Source organism: Mustelus asterias, chromosome 9, assembly GCF_964213995.1.
Source record: "Mustelus asterias chromosome 9, sMusAst1.hap1.1, whole genome shotgun sequence".
In the NCBI taxonomy this organism is placed as follows: Eukaryota; Metazoa; Chordata; class Chondrichthyes; order Carcharhiniformes; family Triakidae; genus Mustelus; species Mustelus asterias.
This window is the reverse complement of record NC_135809.1, coordinates 111,068,720-111,087,810: the sequence shown is the minus strand read 5'-3', so window position 1 is coordinate 111,087,810 and position 19,091 is coordinate 111,068,720. Positions and strand designations below refer to the sequence as shown.

The window sequence follows — 19,091 nt, the reverse complement described above, 5'->3', positions numbered from 1 at the left end:
TACCACCCCCCCCCCCCTCGGGCCACCATTTAGTGAGAACATGGCTGATCTATGACCTAACTCCATATACCCAGCTTTTCCTCATATCTCTTCATACCTTTAGAACATAGAACATAGAACATTACAGCGCAGAACAGGCCCTTCGGCCCACGATGTTGCACCGACCAGTTAAAAAAAAAAACTGTGACCCTCCAACCTAAACCAATTTATCTTTTGGATAACAAAAATCTATCAATATCAAGATTTAAAGTTTACAATTCATCTAGCATCAATTGCCTTTTGTGAAAGAAAGTTCCTAACTTCTGCCACTCTTTGTGCGCTATTTTTACACTATATCCCCTAGCCCTAGACTCCCCAACCAGCAGAAACAGTTTATCTTTCTCTACCCTATCTATACTCTTTAATTACTTGAAAACAAGTATTTACTGTTAGTGCGTTCGATGTTATGAAGTGAAATATTACAAATGCACCTCGAGCATCAAGAAACATCACCTGCCATATCCTGTGAATATCTATAATGGTGAAAGAACTGATGTCTTAGGAAGAAAAATGGAATATACCAGTGTGAGCAAATCCTAAATAATTTGACCTCAAAGTGCAGAAGAATTTTGAATTAGCTTGCCTCTTTTGATTTAAAAGTAAATTCAAGACTAGAAATAAATGTGAGGCGAATCATATCAATATGTGGTATACACAAAAGAATTGTTCAAAAAGTGAGTCTTTCATATGGGTGAGGCAGCCTTATCAAGTTCTTTGCATTGGAGTTTATATTGCATCGGAGCAACTTATAAAAGATGACCGTGAATAAGTTAATGGTAGGTTCTTCTGATCTCTCAACTCTAAAATCATAACTAAAAGTTTTTTTTTGCAAAAGTATACTTTTTTTGTAAAGTATCTAAAAGAATATTACAAATATTTCTAAATGGCCATCACACTTAATGCAATAATATTCAGGTTTTCTACATAGATCATGTTGCACTCTGAGGTACTTCAATGCAGTCATTTCAAAATGGTAATTACATATGATGCAAAGGCATTTAAGTTGTCTACATCAGTGGTTCCCAACCGGTGTGCCACAGTACATTGGTGTGTCATGAAGACCACCCCCCCCCAAGAGTGCCACGAACAGAGATTCAAAATGATTAAAAATTCATGTAATTAAATAAAAAATAACCTTTGTCTTCAAGTGAACTAGGGAGATTGTTTGATTGAGGGGTGTCATAGGGAAGAGGTTGGGATTATTTGAACATTGATACAAGTCAGTTCTACCAGTATAGTCATTTCATAATAATTGTGTCCAGAAATAACAGGATCACCACATTTTACGTTTTGCTTTTCTTTCTAGGTGCTGGCAGCATTTTTTGTGGAAATCCTGTCACAGCTCTTCGAGCTCGAAGGAAGAAGCAAGGCGTAAGGCTTTTCTGTGGTTTTATTGACAGTATTTGGAATAAGTCTGACATGTGGTTATGCTGTGTATATCTGGTATGTGAATTGTGTCTGCTATATAGAGAAATCCTCCAGCAAGTGTACACCTGTTGCCCAAGTCAGCCTATCTGAAACAAGTTCAGGATTCCACAGCAGCCTGAACACACGTGCTCAGTTACAAATCTCATCTTGTGAGGTTTCTCTTTGCCTCCCTATTTTTGTGCTCTCAAAATCTACAATCTTTCCCTCAAATCAATTCTCTTCAGTTGCTTTCCCATCATCAGTGCATTTGGAAGTGTCATTCTATAAGTTGATGGTAAAAATTTGCAGCATGCTGCTGTGCAGAGGGACCTGGATGTCTTTGTGCAGGAATCACAAAAAGTTGGTTTGCAGATGCAGCAGGTAATTAAGAAGGCAAATGGGATTTTGTCCTTCATTGCTAGAGGGATGGAGTTTAAAAACAGGGAGGTTATGTTGCAGCTGTATAAGGTGCTGGTGAGGCCACACCTGGAGTACTGTGTACAGTTTTGGTCTCCTTACTTGAGAAAGGATATACTGGCACTGGAGGGGGTGCAAAGGAGATTCACTAGGTTGATTCCGGAGTTGAGAGGGTTGGCTTATGAGGAGAGACTGAGTAGACTGGGACTGTACTCATTGGGATTCAGAAGAATGAGGGGGATCTTATAAAAACATATAAAATTATGAAGGGAATAGATAAGATAGAAGCAGGGAAGTTGTTTCCACTGGCAGGTGAAACGAGAACTAGGGGGCGTGGCCTCAAAATAAGGGGGAACAGATTTAGGACTGAGTTCAGCAGGAACTTCTTCACCCAAAGGGTTATGAATCTGGAATATCCTGTGCAGGGAAATTCTCCTTAGTGTCACAACCAATATTTATCCCTCTATCAACAACCGAAAACAGATTACCAGGTCATTTTCATATTTCTGTTTGTGGGATATTGCCACGTGCAATTTTGTCTTCCACATTTCCTACATTGCAACAGTGACCACACTTCAAAAGTACTTAATTGACCGTAAAGAACTTTGGGGTGTCCAAAGGTGGTGAAAAATGCTACTGAAATATAAGTTATTTCTTTAGCAGTGATATTTATAATTTATCATATTACATCAGGGGGAAAACTCCATTGTATTTTATAACTGTACAGGGGGATCTTTTATTTTCCTGGAAAGATAAACCCCAGGTTTGTTGGTTTTGTGTCAGCCTTGATCCCAGGCTGCTAGTATTAGGATCCCTGAGATGGTTTCTCACTTGTATACTTCCATTCCTTTGTCCTCTTGTGATGAACTGGCTCTTGCTCCAGTCTATTTCCATGGGTGACGGCTGTTTTCTAGTCACTTACCTCAGTTATCACTGTGACATGAAGACCCAAAAAGAAGAAAAAAATGTTTTTAAAAAGAACGACGAGATGGAAATCCAAAGGGTTCAGAAAAACACCCAGACCTGCTCTAGCGAATTTTCTATTTAAGAAAATAGAAAAGAAAAACAAACAAAGAAATTGGAAAAAAGAAAGCAGGAGGAGGAAAGGGAAGAAAGAAGTAGTTGTCAGCTAGAGAGAGGGGAGACTGAAACAACACAGAAGTTGATCTTGTGCAGCAAAATGTTCCCTCTTGTTATCAGAGTTTGTAGCGTAAGGTGGGAAAGGTGGACACAGATCTGGGAGGCATGCACAAATACACACGCTTAAGAATAATTATATTGGTACTGATATGCCTGGAAAGAAATATCACCATTTTTACAGTCCATACCTTAGAATTTAATATTTTGGATTTGTCCTGGCATGTTCTGTTCTGGGACCCTTGCTGTTTGTCATTTTCATAAATGACCTGGATGAGGAAATGGAGGGATGGGTTGGTAAGTTTGCTGACGACACCAAGGTAGGTGGTGTTGTGGATAGTTTGGAGGGATGTCAGAAGTTGCAGCGAGACATAGATAGAATGCAAGACTGGGCGGAGAAGTGGCAGATGGACTTCAACCCGGATAAGTGTGTGGTGATCCATTTTGGCAGATCCAATGGGATGAAGCAGCAGTATAATATGAAGGGTACCATTCTTAGCAGTGTAGAGGATCAGAAGGACCTTGGGGTCCGGGTCCATAGGACTCTTAAATCGGCCTCGCAGGTGGAGGATGCGGTCAAGAAGGCGTACGGCGTACTGGCCTTCATTAATCGAGGGATTGAGTTTAGGAGTCGGGAGATAATGCTGCAGCTTTATAGGACCCTGGTTAGACCCCACTTGGAGTACTGCGCGCACCTCATTACAGGAAAGATGTTGAAGCCATTGAAAGGGTGCAGAGGAGATTTACAAGGATGTTGCCTGGATTGGGGGCATGCCTTATGAGGATAGGTTGAGGGAGCTTGGTCTCTTCTCCCTGGAGAGACGAAGGATGAGAGGTGACCTGATAGAGGTTTACAAGATGTTGAGAGGTCTGGATAGGGTAGACTCTCAGAGGCTATTTCCAAGGGCTGAAATGGTTGCTACGAGAGGACACAGGTTTAAGGTGCTGGGGGGTAGGTACAGAGGAGATGTCAGGGGTAAGTTTTTCACTCAGAGGGTGGTGGGTGAGTGGAATCGGCTGACGTCGGTGGTGGTGGAGGCAAACTCGTTGGGGTCTTTTAAGAGACTTCTGGATGAGTACATGGGATTTAATGGGATTGAGGGCTATAGATAGGCCTAGAGGTGGGGATGTGATCGGCGCAACTTGTGGGCCGAAGGGCCTGTTTGTGCTGTGGCTTTCTATGTTCTATGTTCTATGTGTCACTGGCAAGACCAGCACTTGTTGCCCACCCTTTATTGCGCTTGAGAAGCTGGTGATGAGCCACCTTCTTGAACTGCTGCAGTTCATATAGTTTAGGTACACCCACAGTGCTGTTAGGGAGGGAGTTCCAGGATTTTGACCTGGAGACAGTGAAGGAACAATGATATAGTTCTAAGTTACAGTGATTGGGATCATGAGGAATAAAGTAATATTAACCTCCCACCCTCTCATAATAACTCCCCACATTGGACACATTGATTGACTGTTGCAGCTCTGATCAAGCAAGATGTGACATAATGATGCATCTACATTAATACACCAGACATTTCCCAGAGCGGCTTCACGGAGCTGCAGCAGTGGAGAGGGTGCAGACTTTGTGACAGGCAGTAGCCCAGTCCTCTAATCTACTGAATTTCACCTTCATATGATATAACATCAGAGCAAACTTTAATAATTATACACTGATGTTGATTTATTGCTGTTTTGTTTACATTGTCATCTGAGATTGTATTAATTTTTGGGTGTTAAAATGGGGTTGTGTTGGAAAACAGTTTGGAAAGTGTTGCTTTATACCTACTGTACAAAGCTAAAGGTACAAACTGCAGATGAATGTTGGAACAATATGTTTGCTGCAGATGTACCCATTAATTGTCATTCACCTTTCTTAGGCATCAAGTGATGAAGCAAGGAATTGGTTCAGTCAGTATACTCATTTGCCAGAACACACATATGACTCATTAGAAATTGACAGCAGAACCCGAGATGATATTTTCTCAGAGCTGAGGGCCTGGAGGGATGAGCACAACAGGTAGGTACTCTCCGTAATTCTCAAGCTCAGGAAATAATTAACAGAGAAAAAGAAAATGCTGGGAACTTTGAATTTGATGAACTGTGCTGAAAAAACAGAATTGTAACATGAGCTGCAAGAGTATTTTGCACCAAAATGAAGCTAGTTGCTGTTCCTTCAGGTACATTCAGGTACTGACCTGAATGATGGCTTGATAACATAGGGAAAGTTGCTTGGCTAGCAAAGTTATCTGAAACTTGCAAAAGAAAGGCATTCCCTGGAAGAGGTTTAACATCAGTACATTTGGGGATCAGCTTTATGTCAATATGTAATGACTATAATTCAATACAGGCACTGCAATAGCTTCAGGCTTTGCCCAACCCATTGCATTAGATTGTGTCTGCATGGCTGTATCCATGACTATTTGTGTCTGTTCCCTAACCACACAGCCACACCTCTCCTTGACAATAGTCTGAGGCTGAACCAGACTGTTTGCATTTTGGTGTTGTATCTAACTCCGAGATGAGCTTCAAATCACAAATCCACGCAGCCACTAAGACAGCTGATTTGCGCCTTCATAACATCACCCAACTCAGCCCTTGCCTCAGGTCATGTACTGCCAAAACCCTCACCCCTACCCTTCTTACCTCTAAACGTCACTATTCCAACACACAACTCACCAACCTCTTATCTTCCACCCCACATATGTTTGAGTTCCTCCAAAACTTTTTGTGCAAAATCATAACTTGCACCAAGTCCAGTCCATCACCCCTGTGCTCGCTGAATGGCAATGGTTCCCAGTTAAGCAATGGATTGATCTAAAATTTTCATTCTTGTTTTCAAATCCCTCCATTGCATCACCCCCCCCCACTCCCTTCCTATCTCTATAATTTCTTTCAGCCCCACAACCCTCCAACATCCTGGTGCTGCTCCAATTCTGGCCTCATACGCATCTCTTATTTTAATTGCTGTACGATTGGCAGCAGTGTTTCAGCTACCTGGGCCCTATGCTCTGGAATTCTCTCCGTAAATCTCTCCACCTCGCTGTACTGTAAGATACTCATTTAAACCTACCACTTGAGCATATCTGTCCTAATATTTCCTCATGAGACTTGGGGTCAAATTATGTTTGATAACATCCTGTGAAATACTTTGGGATGTTCTACTTCATTAAAGGTGGTATGTAAGTGCAGGTAGTTTTTGTTGTACGTGCATATTTATGTCTGTGTAGGCGCATGGATGCACACATATCGGGTGAGGACAGGATCGGACTGGGCAGTGATGCTTACTATGGTTGAATAGTCCACAGCCACTCACTGAGGCCACAAGATTAGAGACTTGTTGAAGGTAGCAGGTTGAAGGAAAGTAGAAAAACCTGGGGAGAATAAAAGAATCTCATAAGACATCTACAGGAACAATCTGAAATAATCAATCTCAAAGAATTGTGTTTATGTCTCCAGCCTTAATAACAAAATAAATCAATATTGAAGGGATGAGCAATGACACCTATATAACTTGTTCTAAAGGCGCCTTGAAGCTATTCTGAAGGAACAAGAAGCACAAGTGTTGAAGATTGATCACAATGATAATGACGTACTGAGTAACAATTCTAATGACGAGGAGAAGGATAACTGCTCCAATGAATGGAATGCTCCTATTTCACCAGAATGCCTGTCGCCTTTAGACCCTTCATCCCCAAGTAAGTTGGATTCATTTGATTTAATTACGCATTTCAGTTCCTGGCTTGTTCAGGTGTAAAAGCTGTTCGGAAACTACTCCAACACATTTTAACCTGCTGCCTAAGGCTCTAAACTTTCCAGGTGGTTTCAGTTGGCTGTTTATATATTACAACGAAATCTAGCCATAGAATCATGAGTTCACACATCATGAAAAGAGGCTCATCATTATTCCCACTCTCCTGCTCTTCCCCCATAGCCCTATTAATTTTCCCATTCAAGTATTTATCCAATTCACTTTTGAAAGCTTCTATTTGAATCTAATTCCCTGTGTCTGCGTGGGTTTCCTCCCACAGTCCGAAAGATGTGCTGGTTAGGTGCATTGGTCATGCTAAATTCTCCCTCAGTGTACCCGAACAGGTGCCAGAGTGCGGCGACTGGGGGATTTCATTGCAGTATTAATGTAAGCCTACTTGTGACACGAATAAATAAAACAACTAGTAGTTCATAAACCTTTATTAAAACTTTCATGCTTTTGTACACTTTACAATGCCGAAAATTCCATGTGCTTTTAAACCAGGCTTCTTAGCTTGTCTTGCACCTTCATGATTTGTGTATATACACACGCAGGTATTCCTTTAAATTTGTGCCATTTAGTTTATTTTGTCCTCATTTTGCCCACCAAAATGAATCACTTCACAATTCTTGTGTTACGTTGCACCTACCATCTGTCAGCCCATTTCACCAGTCTGTTACTCTCCTCCTCCCTGTTTACTATACTTGCAAGTTTCATGTGTAAAAACAGAGGCCAGATATCCATTATTCTGTTGAAACAGCTTGCGTCATGGAAAGTATTGCTTGATTAATTGTGCTTTTGCCCTGATCTATTTGGTCAATTGCATAGTGTTTACTTATGCAAGATAAAGAAGTTTCAAGTACTTGCAGTTTTTGCTACTTGTACTTTAAATGATTTGGATGATTTTATTGTATTAAAAGCAATGGTTATGAATAAATGATTGTTTTAAAAACTTTTTCACATGCTATCTATAGTTGAGTTCTGTGGTTCTTTTCATCTAACCCATCAAATCCATTAATTGTCTTAAATAGATTACTCTTTAATATTCTAAAGGGAATATAAGCCTAGTATAAGCTGCCTGTATGCATACTGTAACCCTTCTAAAACCCAATATCATTCTGATGAATCTGCGCTGCATCAGATCCAAAGCCAATATATACACCCTGAGGTGCAATCCCCCATCATTGAATGCAGTACTTCAAGACTAGGGCTGATATTTCCGGCTATTCTCGCTGGCGGGATCTTCAGGTCCTGCTGACAGCGAACTCCCGCCGGGGGTTTACCAGCAGCGGAGAGTACATAGCCCGCTGGCAGCAGTGGGACCAGTAGAGTCTGCCACCAGCCACTGGCTGCTGCCTCCATTGCCACGAAATAAGTGGAAAATCCCACCATAAAGCTCTAAAGTTAAAGTTATGTTTCACCCCATCCAGTAATTGTATTTCTCTTTCAGCTTTTCCTCCCAGTATGGACAGCTTGCTGGTTGCAGACTTTAATCGAATGTTGTCTCCCGTTCCTCCATCACATCAAGAAGCACCCACAAAGTCACACAAAGTACTTGACTTTAGGGTTAGATGCTTAAGAAGGCCTGTCCAGATGAAAAGTGAACCATTTCAAAGAAGTGATGAGGACTGTGCTGTGCTTGATGAAAGCAGAGAAGCTTCATGTTCACGTGGAGTTAAGCCAAAAAATATGCTCGACGATGGGCTGACTGTGTACTCTGCTATCAAGTGCCGAAGACCAGTTTCTGGACCAGCTGCTGTTGGACTAAGTGTAAAGTATGAATCCTTGCACAATACTGTGCCTTCTATTTAAAATTTTCGTAACATCCAGCTAAATCACATTACCATTGAGTTTAATTTGCAAAGCTGACACAAGTTTAGAATAACTTGTTTTGTTTACAGTAAGGCAACTTTGATTTGTTTTATTCTTTTCCTGGGATGGCAAGGCCATCGTTTCGTTGCTCATCCCTAATTGTCCTTGAGAAGCTGGCGGTGGGCCACCTTCACAAACCGCTGATACCAAAAACCATAGAATCTTACAGCACAGAAAGAGGTTGTTTGGCCCCTCAAACCTCTGTTGAGTTTCTGAGAGAGTTACCCAATTAATCCAACCCCTCTGCTCTTTGAACAATGTCAAAATGTTTGTTCTACTCAAACTTTTTAGCCGACAAACAATGGGAACCCATTGCTGAAGGGAGTGGAAGAAGACGATCACAGTGTCTATATCATATCGCCGTGATCCTTTCAACCTCCTGTAACAAATGAGCCCATCACACTTTACAAATTGCTTCTCTGCTTGTGGAATGAGTAATATATATATTTAAAAAGCCATTTTAACTGGGCAGACCCTGGGCATGTTGTCATGGATATAAAATGGGAGAAGGTCCACCCTAGCTGCACGGAGGAGAAGATAACATTGTGATCATGATTTCACTGCGCAAATCAGCATTTCATCTCTCATTTAGAAAGATTTGCATGGTTAGATTGTGCATCAAGCTGCAGCTTGGAATTGCACTTGCTTTCATTCTCCCTTATACCAATTTCGCTGTCGTGACAACCAGCATTTCCAACTTAGAATTGGTGGATAAATATTACATATGCATAAATATTGTGGCACAAAACTTTAGTGGGTTATGCTGTTGAACTAGCAATAAAAATCATAGAATCACAGAGCCATTTATTGTACAGAAGGAGGCCATTCAGCCGATCAAGTCCAAAATGGCTCACCACAGAAAAATTAAGTCACTTACACTTCCCCCACTTACCCCTCACTCAAATCCTACCACAGAAGTTTGAGAATTTGCATTGTGTTTTTTGTTAAAGCTGTATTCTAAAAGTGACCATGAAACTGTCAGATTGTCAAAAGAAAATCCAGTGGTTTATTAATGTAATTTAAGGAATGAGGCATGTTGTATATTGGAGAATGACGTTAGGTTGCACAGACGGTTAAAACAACGGAGCGTTATTTACAGGTGTGTGTTCTCTTACATGGCTGCTTCTTTGCTTATTTCCCATGATGCTAGGAACTTATGACACCATTTCCGGTGAATACATGAATACATTAATACAGCAGAGCGCAGTAAGCCAGCAAGAATTAGTACAAATGCATAAAAGAGAAAGGAAGAGCATAAAAATTGAGTGTATGCAGCAAACATGTACTGAATTTGTCCAAATTTCCTCTGGCACTCAAGTAGTTTATATGTATACACTGAGGTGGACTAAACATACATGAGACACACACAACTCTGGCAAGAAAAACAGCAGTCTGTGATCTATGCATCTTATCACCTACCACACACAAACCGACCCAACTCTTCACACACACAATGACCCAACTCCCCACACACAACACATACTGATCCTCTCCTCACGCACAATGACTCTACTCCTCACACACACAATGTCCCTACTCCTCACACACACAATGACCCTACTCCTCACACACACAATGTCCCTACTCCTCACACACACAATGACTCTACTCCTCACACACACAATGTCCCTACTCCTCACACACACAATGACCCTACTCCTCACACACACAATGTCCCTACTCCTCACACACACAATGTCCCTACTCCTCACACACACAATGACCCTACTCCTCACACACACAATGACCCTACTCCTCACACACACAATGTTCCTACTCCTCACACACACAATGACCCTACTCCTCACACACACAATGACCCTCTCCTCACACACACAATGACCCTACTCCTCACACACAAAATGACCCTACTCCTCACACACACAGTGATACTGCCAGGTACAGTAATCAGTAGTTCTGTTTTCAAATTGATAATCCAGTGATTGTGAGTTAGATTTGGGAATTATAATTCATTTGAAAGATCTAGAAATGAAAAACTGGTCTTAGTAAAAGCACCCAAATCCCAAATGACTTACTAATGAACTCTTAGGAAAGGAAGCCTTTCCTTACCCAGTCTGAGCTGATATGTGAATCCAGTCCAATACCAGCATAGTTGACACTTAGCTGCCTTCCAAAACTGCTGGACTCAGAGCAGCCTGACTCACTGCCGCCTCAAACCTTGTTTAGAAGCATGAAGATTTAGCATCCTGCTTGATGTATGGAAACATCACCACCTCAAAGTCTCTCACCCTGGTTACGGATCATCCTGAAATATATCATCACCTTCTCAAGGGAATTAGGGATGTGCAATAAATGTTGGCCTTCCCAGCAACACACATCTCAAATAATGATGAAAAGACAAACATAAATGTTTTCACACCATCAACAAATTTAAATTTTAACTGCTACTTCCAATTGTTACCCTGCCAAAACTTGGCGACGAACCAATATATCAAATTTCTTTGTTTGAACTACATGTAAGGAATATATTTTCATTGACAGGTCAAAGGTTGACAGGAGGCCTCAAAAGGTGATTGACAGTCACCAGCCAATAATCCGTTCATCCACAAAAACACCTGAGAGACCGCTCCCCCTGAACCCTGTAAGACCCCTGACTGCTAAGGCTGCATTACAACGATTGCCAAACAGACCATTACTTCTGCCCAGCAGAGGAAACAAGACAACAAGCTGATGGCAACAGGTATAAACACAGACTGTCCGAAGCACCTTAAGAACCATTAGCATGATGAGGTGATTTTTAGTGGTATGCATCAATCTCTTGCATTGCATACATAATACAAAATATTTCTTGTCCTGAGATAAAAATTGAAATCTTTGTTGATTTCAGTTTCCTCCTCAAGCTGCTTTTGCCCTCTCTCCTTAGAATTCAAACCCTCCTTTGCTCCCTAAACTTCCCCTGCTTTTTGCACTCTCCTATCCATACTCATGACTACCTTTCTGCTTTGCCATTTCCATGGCCTCAATCACTGGCAGGGCCTTCCTAGCCACTACCTTGCATCCCTCATATGTCACATCCCCATACTCCTTTCCAACCCCACATTCTTCTTTGTTCCCCTTTCCGAGGGAAAAAAATATTTTCACCACCCCCCAAGTTGCTTGCAATGGCGCTTTCAAACTCCATGCTACTCCCTTTGACCTTCATTCACCACAATATCCCTACAGGTGGCTTGACCAGTCCCTCGCTTCCACCTTTGATCCCCAGCAAAACCATAATTGTCTTCCAGCACAAGCCCCTGTCTTCACTCCCTCAAATCTAAGGAGCACAGACTTGAGTATATCTGGTGGAGAACTGGCTTAGCCATCATTGCCAGATCAGGCTGGACTGTATCAAGCTCTGCCAGGTCTCCAGCACTATCCTGAAAAGCAAAAATGACCCTTGGTTTCTCCTTAACCTGTCAGCCAAGCCTTGTCCTAATCCCTCATCTGTCTGAAGTTTCTCTCCCATGTCCCTCATGCTCTCTTCGAGCTCATCGTATCCGCAGAATTGTCTCTTATTTTCCCGACTCTATTCCCATTAAATTTCTGACTGCAATCATCTCTCCTGGTCCCCATGCTACCTGTCATTGTAAGTAGTTCCATATCCTCAGGCACTATCCTTCTGCTCTTCAAAACCAGCATTTCCTCCTGCCTTCAAATACTTAACCTATTTCCCCAAGGTCCCACTCCTTGAACTTCATGCTGCCGTATGGAGACTACATCCACAGTTCTATCTCTCCATCATCTCTTATCTCTCTTCACACATCCAATGTCTCGGTGCTGTCTAATTGCTAGTCCAGCCAACAGTTTTGGATGACATGAAATTTTTATAACCAAAAATTGGGATGTTCAATCGCTGGCACAAGCTCTATACTTTCACCATCCACCTCTCTGGGCACTGACTCAGATTGAATCAAATTGTTTGCAGCCTTGGTATCCTGCTCAACCCTGAGCTCAAATTCTAAACCTATATCCTCCCCATCAAAACAACCACCTATTTCCACCACTGTAATATTACCTGCTTCCATCCATGCCTCAGACAATCTGCTGCTGAACTCTCATCCATGGTCATCCTCCCGTCCTCCACCCTGGGTAACAAAAATCCCATTTATCCTTCATCCAACACCCCTTTCCTTGCTGATTTGATTAATTTACAATTTTCATTTTATGTTAAAATCCTCCATGGCCTCAACCCCTCCCTATGTCTGTTAATTTCTTTAGTTCTGTAATGCCCTCCACAACTCCTTGCTTCTTTCTTGGGGAAGAGATGGGAGTGTGCGCATCATTGTAGTGATGCCTCCAGCTAACTTGCCCCCACACTCTGGAATTCCCTTTCTATACTCTCCTCCTTTCTTACACTTTAAAATACATTTATTAAAGTCCAATTCTTTGGCCAAACTTCCCAAACTCTGTCCACTTTTATTTTGCTTTCATCTCTATGGATTGCCTGAGGATAGTTATCTGCAATAAAATGCTGTATAAATGCATATTTCTGATTTTATGATGTATTTGGCAACAGGTAAACTGTATCACAAACTGTAAAATAAGTCCTTAAAGTCGCTAAAGAATCATTGTACCATTCTGTGATGATTAAAATTTAAACTCCATTGACCTGTTTATATTGTGAAAAATTAAAAACATTGATATTCCTGCAAAATGTAAACTTGCATAGAAAGGCGTCTGTAATCGATTGAAACTCCTTCTGAAATGTCACTAGGTTAAATGCTGATTTTCTTACTTGACACACAAATATTTTGTTCTAAATGTTAGACCAGGATTAAGAATGATTAAAAGCAGAATACTGTGGATCCGGAAATCTGTAAAAATATAGAAATAGAAGCAGACACAAAAATCTATGTAGGAGATGGATGATCTTCAGTTTCAAGTGCTGAGCCTCTTGTCCAACTCAACCTTCATTTTCTTCCGAAGAAACATACATGTTCAAACTACAGACTGCCTGCCATTTCTACAGATGTTGATTGCTGTATCTTCCCTGTTGATGAAAAGAATGGAATGGGGTGGCATGGTGGCACAGTGGTTAGCACTGCTGCCTCACAGCGCCAGGGACTTGGATTCGATTCCCGGTTTAGGTCACTGTCTGTGCGGAGTTTGCACATTCTCCCTGTATCTGCGTGGGTTTCCTCCGGGTGCTCTGGTTTTCTTCCACAGTCCAAAAGACATGCTGGTTAGGTGGATTGGCCATGCTAAATTCTCACTCAGCGTACCCAAACAGGTGCCGAAGTGTGGCGACTAGGGGATTTTCACAGTAACTTCATTGCAGTGTTAATATAAGCCTACTTGTGACACTAATAAATAGAGTTAAATTTAAAATTTAATAGGAGTGCAGGAAACTGTGCGACCCAAGGAGATTCTACAGATATCTGTCTGGCCCACTCCTTAATTTTCCATCTTTCTTAAACTTCCCACTCTATCTACAACCCTGTCTAGCCTATTCTGTATGTCCACCAAATGCCCCTCCCTCCCAGCTTAATGTTAAGTAGTTAAATCTAAGATTACAGTGCCCCACTGCTCTTGTAAACTGGCACCTGTGTTCCTAGTTCCAGAGTTTGTAACAATCTCATAAGATATTCTCTGGACTCAATTTTGTTGATTCCTTTCGCATGAAAATCATTCAAGAATCAGGAAGAAGTCACACTGAATCGTCATGTCAGAAATGGAATTGTTTTCAGATATTCCACTGTTTCAGAGTTATTTCACATTTATCTATATCTCAGACTAACTCACAGAGGTTCTGAGCTCACCAGTGTCAGATTGGGAAGGGGGTACTCCAAAGATGAGCGTAGGAATCCCCTTCAGAAGCTCACAGGTAAGATTTGCACAGTAATTGCCCCAAAATGCAAACTTCTCCAGGGCAATTGCCCTGCACTGGGGACCATCTGAAAATGGGATGGACCTCACTCCTCCACCCAGAGGTTCGATTCTGATCCCCACCCCGCGCCACCCACCCCCCTCCCGCCCCCCCCCCCCCCCCACCCCGAGGCATTGCACACTCCTAACCCTGGGGTTCGACACCCTCCACGCCTGAGGGACTGACACCCCACTCCTCCATAAGCGCGACCCAAAGACTGACCCCTCTGATCCCTCACCCCCCCCCCCCACCTCCCCTCCAATCCTCCCATGACCTCTTCCCCCCCCCCCCACACACGGATCCTATCCACTTACTTTAGTCACATACCTTCTCCCTGGCCTATCAAGGATCTTTAAATTTCACTGGATCTTTAAACTTACCTGGTTTACGGCAATTAATGCATAGCAAAGGGGGCGTAGCCTTCTGCACTCCAACTCTCTTGCATTTTGACACTGGGCCCTGGGGTTACGTTACACTGTCTGGATCTCATTGTGTCTGAAGGTCAGCCACGATAGGATTGAAAATAAATTATGGGAAGTAATTGGGCAGTGAGTTGCATTCCAGTGCTGATTGCCACTCCGAGAAAGCCCATTAGCAATTGAGAAAGTGTACCTACTATGTCAGTGCATGTGGTGTTAAATGCTGTCATCATACTTCCAGGAAATCAAATTACTCACCCCATCACTTGGGAAACCTTGTGCTCCATAATCAGATGTGGATCCTTGATTTAATCATTTGTTCCAGTTTTCCATTTTGCTCAGCTAAAAATTATTGTAAAAATATTTTTGAATCGTTTGTGATAAAGGAGCACAGGACCATATTGAACAACATGTCTGCAGGCAGCTTAATTCATTAGAGTTTCAGATGAATTGCAGTTTCCCCTCCACCCATCACCCCTGTGCTTCTTGATCTACAATGGCTCCTAGTCCCCACACGCCTTGATTTTAAATTCTCATCTTCGTTTTCAAGTTTCCCCATGTCCTCACTCTTCTCTACGTCCTTAACCTTGTGCATCCCTGGTTTCCATCACCTCATCATCAGCCATGCTGTCAGCTGCCTAAGCCCTAAGCTCAGGAATTCCATCTCGAAACTGACCTGTGTCTCTGCTTCTCTCCACCTCTCTTTTATGACGCTCCTTAAAACCTACCTCTTGGGTCAAGTTTTTGGTCATCTAATTTCTCCTATCTGGCTCAGTATCAGTTTTTTTGCTATGTTAAGCATCTTGGGACATTTTACTCAATTATAGATGGTATCTAAATGTAACCTGTTGTTATCATCATGTTTGTCACATTGTTAAAGCGTGTGTCCCACATGTTAAAAGATGAGGAGGGGTGTGGGGCTGCTCTGTTTTATAGAACTTACAACAACCTCTGTTCTTGATATTGATCCAAAGTGATGCTGCCTTTGTTTATTTTGTAGCGGTTCTGAATAATGAGGCCCTTTTTGTGCTCCATTGTGACTGTCTGAAAACCTTTTAATTATGACTCTTGTGCATGGGAAAGAGAGAAAACACTTTTACTGCACTTGTCTTCCTACTTTCAACCTCGGTCCTGGAAATGAAAAGGGTAAGCCAGTTACACAAATGCATGTATTGTTGTACACCCACAGAGTTAATATATATATCACTGTGTAAACGTTTAGCTGGTGTTTGCAGGCCTTTAAAAGCTAACACACATACAGTTATATGACCAGAGTTGCTGTGTAGATTTCCTAACTCTATTGTATTTTCCTAGGAAGATTTAATGTTAACCAACATTTTGAAATGCTGCAATTTTAGGCGTTACTTAGTTATGGCGAAAATCAAACTGTGAAGTAACTAGAGTGAAGTGATTGAAGGCAGATCAGTAACACAATTGAATGCGCATTTTCTATGAAAGATTCTTGCGGTTTTCATCAGGAATTACATCAGACTAGTACAGGCTAAATTAACTTCTTGTATCATCATCCCCAAAAACATACATGTGTAAATTTGCTTGCATGCATACACGCTGACATGCATATATACTTAACGCATTTTCAACATACACAAAACAATCAAGTGCACATCTAAGCATGTACACACATTCCCCCATCCCGTACCTCAAACCAACAAATACATGATAAAATACACATACAAATATTCACACAAACACACATATGTGACAACATATTTACACAAATATAAAAATATACACACATACATAGACATATGTGCACCCAATAATTTGCTTTTATTTCACTATATAGTGGGCGTATGAAGTACCCACAGAATCACAGTGTGGGTGGGCGCATACTGCAGCCTCTGTTAAGGTTGTGCTCCACTTTGAAGTGTAAATTATGTTAATTTCTGATGCCCAGAAAGAGCTGTAATATTGTTAATGTGGATTAATAAGCAGGCTGTGACATTCATGTGTAAAGTGGTCTTCTCTGTAGTGTACTTCTGATCAATTGGGGTTTATCCAGATGGGAGAGAATGGCGAAAACAAAAATAAAATAAATGCTCTTTGAAGACCGTGTGACTCTCACAGTTTCCCTGTTAATATTTATCACAAACATCCTTTAGCTATCTATACATTTATTAATACCCCAGCTGCTGACAGCTAATTATTTCATCTGGACTTTTATAAAAGATGCTAACACTCATCTGTCCAGTTGTTCATGAGTCAATTTTGTAATAAATTATCAGTAATTTTAAAACTAGTAATTCATAGTTTTATCCACAAAGTGCTAAATAGGTTGAGGTGAACTCCCTTCATACAAGCAGCAAGAAAGCAAAGTCATACAACCAGTGTCAGTGATTTCCTCTCGCTATATATCCTTCAGAGGATGACATGGTCATATCTTCCTCATGTTTGAATTAAATCCTTTCTCCGTCATTTAAAAAAAATATTTGAAGCTTTCTAATGAGAAAAGGACTATTTTCATGAAACGACTGCATATTGTACTGCCCTGTAAACCAATATAATTTTCTTGCGCACTGAATCATCTCAGCCGCTTGCCCATGCATATACTAATTACTCAGAACAGCCAGCCTTCCCTGCTTCCCAGAAGCAGTGTTTTAGAATGCTGCCCCTGCGCCCTCTCCTGGTCACTCTAGTGCTTTCCATAAGGTCAGCAGTTTCAACAAGGAGTCCCAGCACGTTAAGCACACGGCTAACTCTGCTCACACGAGTAGCAGGTACCCAACCTGTTGAGGAGAGGCTGGTATTGAAGCTGAGTGTTTAGTTTTCACTATGTCCTCAGCTGAGGATGATGAAGCTGTATGGTAGAGTGCTTTGTGACCAATTCAGTACAGGGTGCTGTAACCAAGACATTTTCAGGGACTCGCCAAACAAAATGGGAATGCTGGTGTGTTAAAGACATTTAGTTAAGCACCCTTTTCTCAAACATTCAGTGACCAGTGTTCAAATCGACTCGCCCTTTCATCTTCAGAGGACCTGAAACAATGTGTGTTGTGTTATTCCTGTGTGTAACTAGATGTACATACTGATTACTGTGTACATAATGTAATTTGTGCCTGGTCCCCCTGTACATCAGGTCACAAAAGGTGGAAGGGAACTTGATGTAGAATTGTATTATAGCACAGTATTTATTTTTTACTGTAAATCGTTGGATTGTCAGTGATTATAAATGATTGTTTTCATCGCATTTAAATAAAAAAATGAAATATTCCACTCTCCCTGGCATGTTTTGAGTTTGGTTGTAGAGTAAGCTATTATTTTAACTGCAGGTTTTCTCTTTTCCAACCACCCACCTCCATTTCCCCAGCTATCCATATTTTTCTCGTATTCCGTTCTTAAAGGTGTTGGGGTCCAGTTCCACCAGTACCAACTTCCACTCGATATTTTGCCCAGGTGACCATTTCTTGGGCTGGGCGAGTTATAGTTCAGTGGGTGGCCCTTTCGTCTCCGAGTCAGAAGATTTGGCTTCTAGTCATTCTCCAAAAGCTTGGGCGGAAAACTCCAGGCTGCCTCTGAGTGCAGCACTGGGGGAATGATGCGCCATCAAGTTGCAGCCTTTCAGATGAGTCAGTGAACTTAGGTCTGGTCTGCCCTCTGAGGTAACAAGGCATTATTTGAAGAAGAACAGGGGAGTTCTCCCTGGTGGACTGTTTTCTACATTCCAACAATGTCTACACTTCAAAAAAATAATTTGTTGGCAGGAAGGTTCATGCAGGTTGCTGTGCAATTGCAAGATGTTGCAATTTTTTATAAATGTGACTCCTGTCTTTGTGTGTCAGACTGTTTGGCTGTGAAAGGTATCACTCAGTGTGCAGTTTTGTATTCTTCTGAATGGGGAAGTCGATGATGATCAGGAGAGGGAACCTTGGCTGATTGCATAACGTGCTGCCCTATTCCATCAACCCCACACCCCAGCAACAAAGTATGGCTCTGGGGAGACATCCTGAGACCTAGCTATGGCTTGGGAGAGCAAACAGCTCCTTTTCTATGCTCCAAAATAGTGCAAGATCTTGGGTGCTGTGAGCTTCACATTCAATTTCCATCTTTACTGTACTGGTGGAGTAAGAAAATGATCACATATACTCACAACTGTTCTCGGTCCATGTGAGAGGAACTGCACAATACATAATGTTTCAAAGACCAGTGACTCATTCAGTGACCCTGAAGCTGTTGG

The 19,091-nt window shown here is 41.7% G+C and overlaps 1 protein-coding gene across 1 annotated transcript in view; it reads left to right on the top strand.

Moving 5' to 3' along the window:
* Positions 1–18,135, top strand: part of lrrc56 (leucine rich repeat containing 56) — a 150,535-nt gene extending 132,400 nt beyond the window's left edge. Inside the window, exons 9-14 of the mRNA XM_078221293.1 lie at positions 1,346–1,410; positions 4,869–5,008; positions 6,514–6,686; positions 8,190–8,514; positions 11,114–11,312; positions 15,897–18,135. Coding sequence (XP_078077419.1) covers positions 1,346–1,410; positions 4,869–5,008; positions 6,514–6,686; positions 8,190–8,514; positions 11,114–11,303 — 893 coding nt within the window. The 3' untranslated portion in view covers positions 11,304–11,312; positions 15,897–18,135. The remainder of the gene's footprint in view (positions 1–1,345; positions 1,411–4,868; positions 5,009–6,513; positions 6,687–8,189; positions 8,515–11,113; positions 11,313–15,896) is intronic.
* The last annotated feature ends 956 nt before the right edge of the window (positions 18,136–19,091 follow it).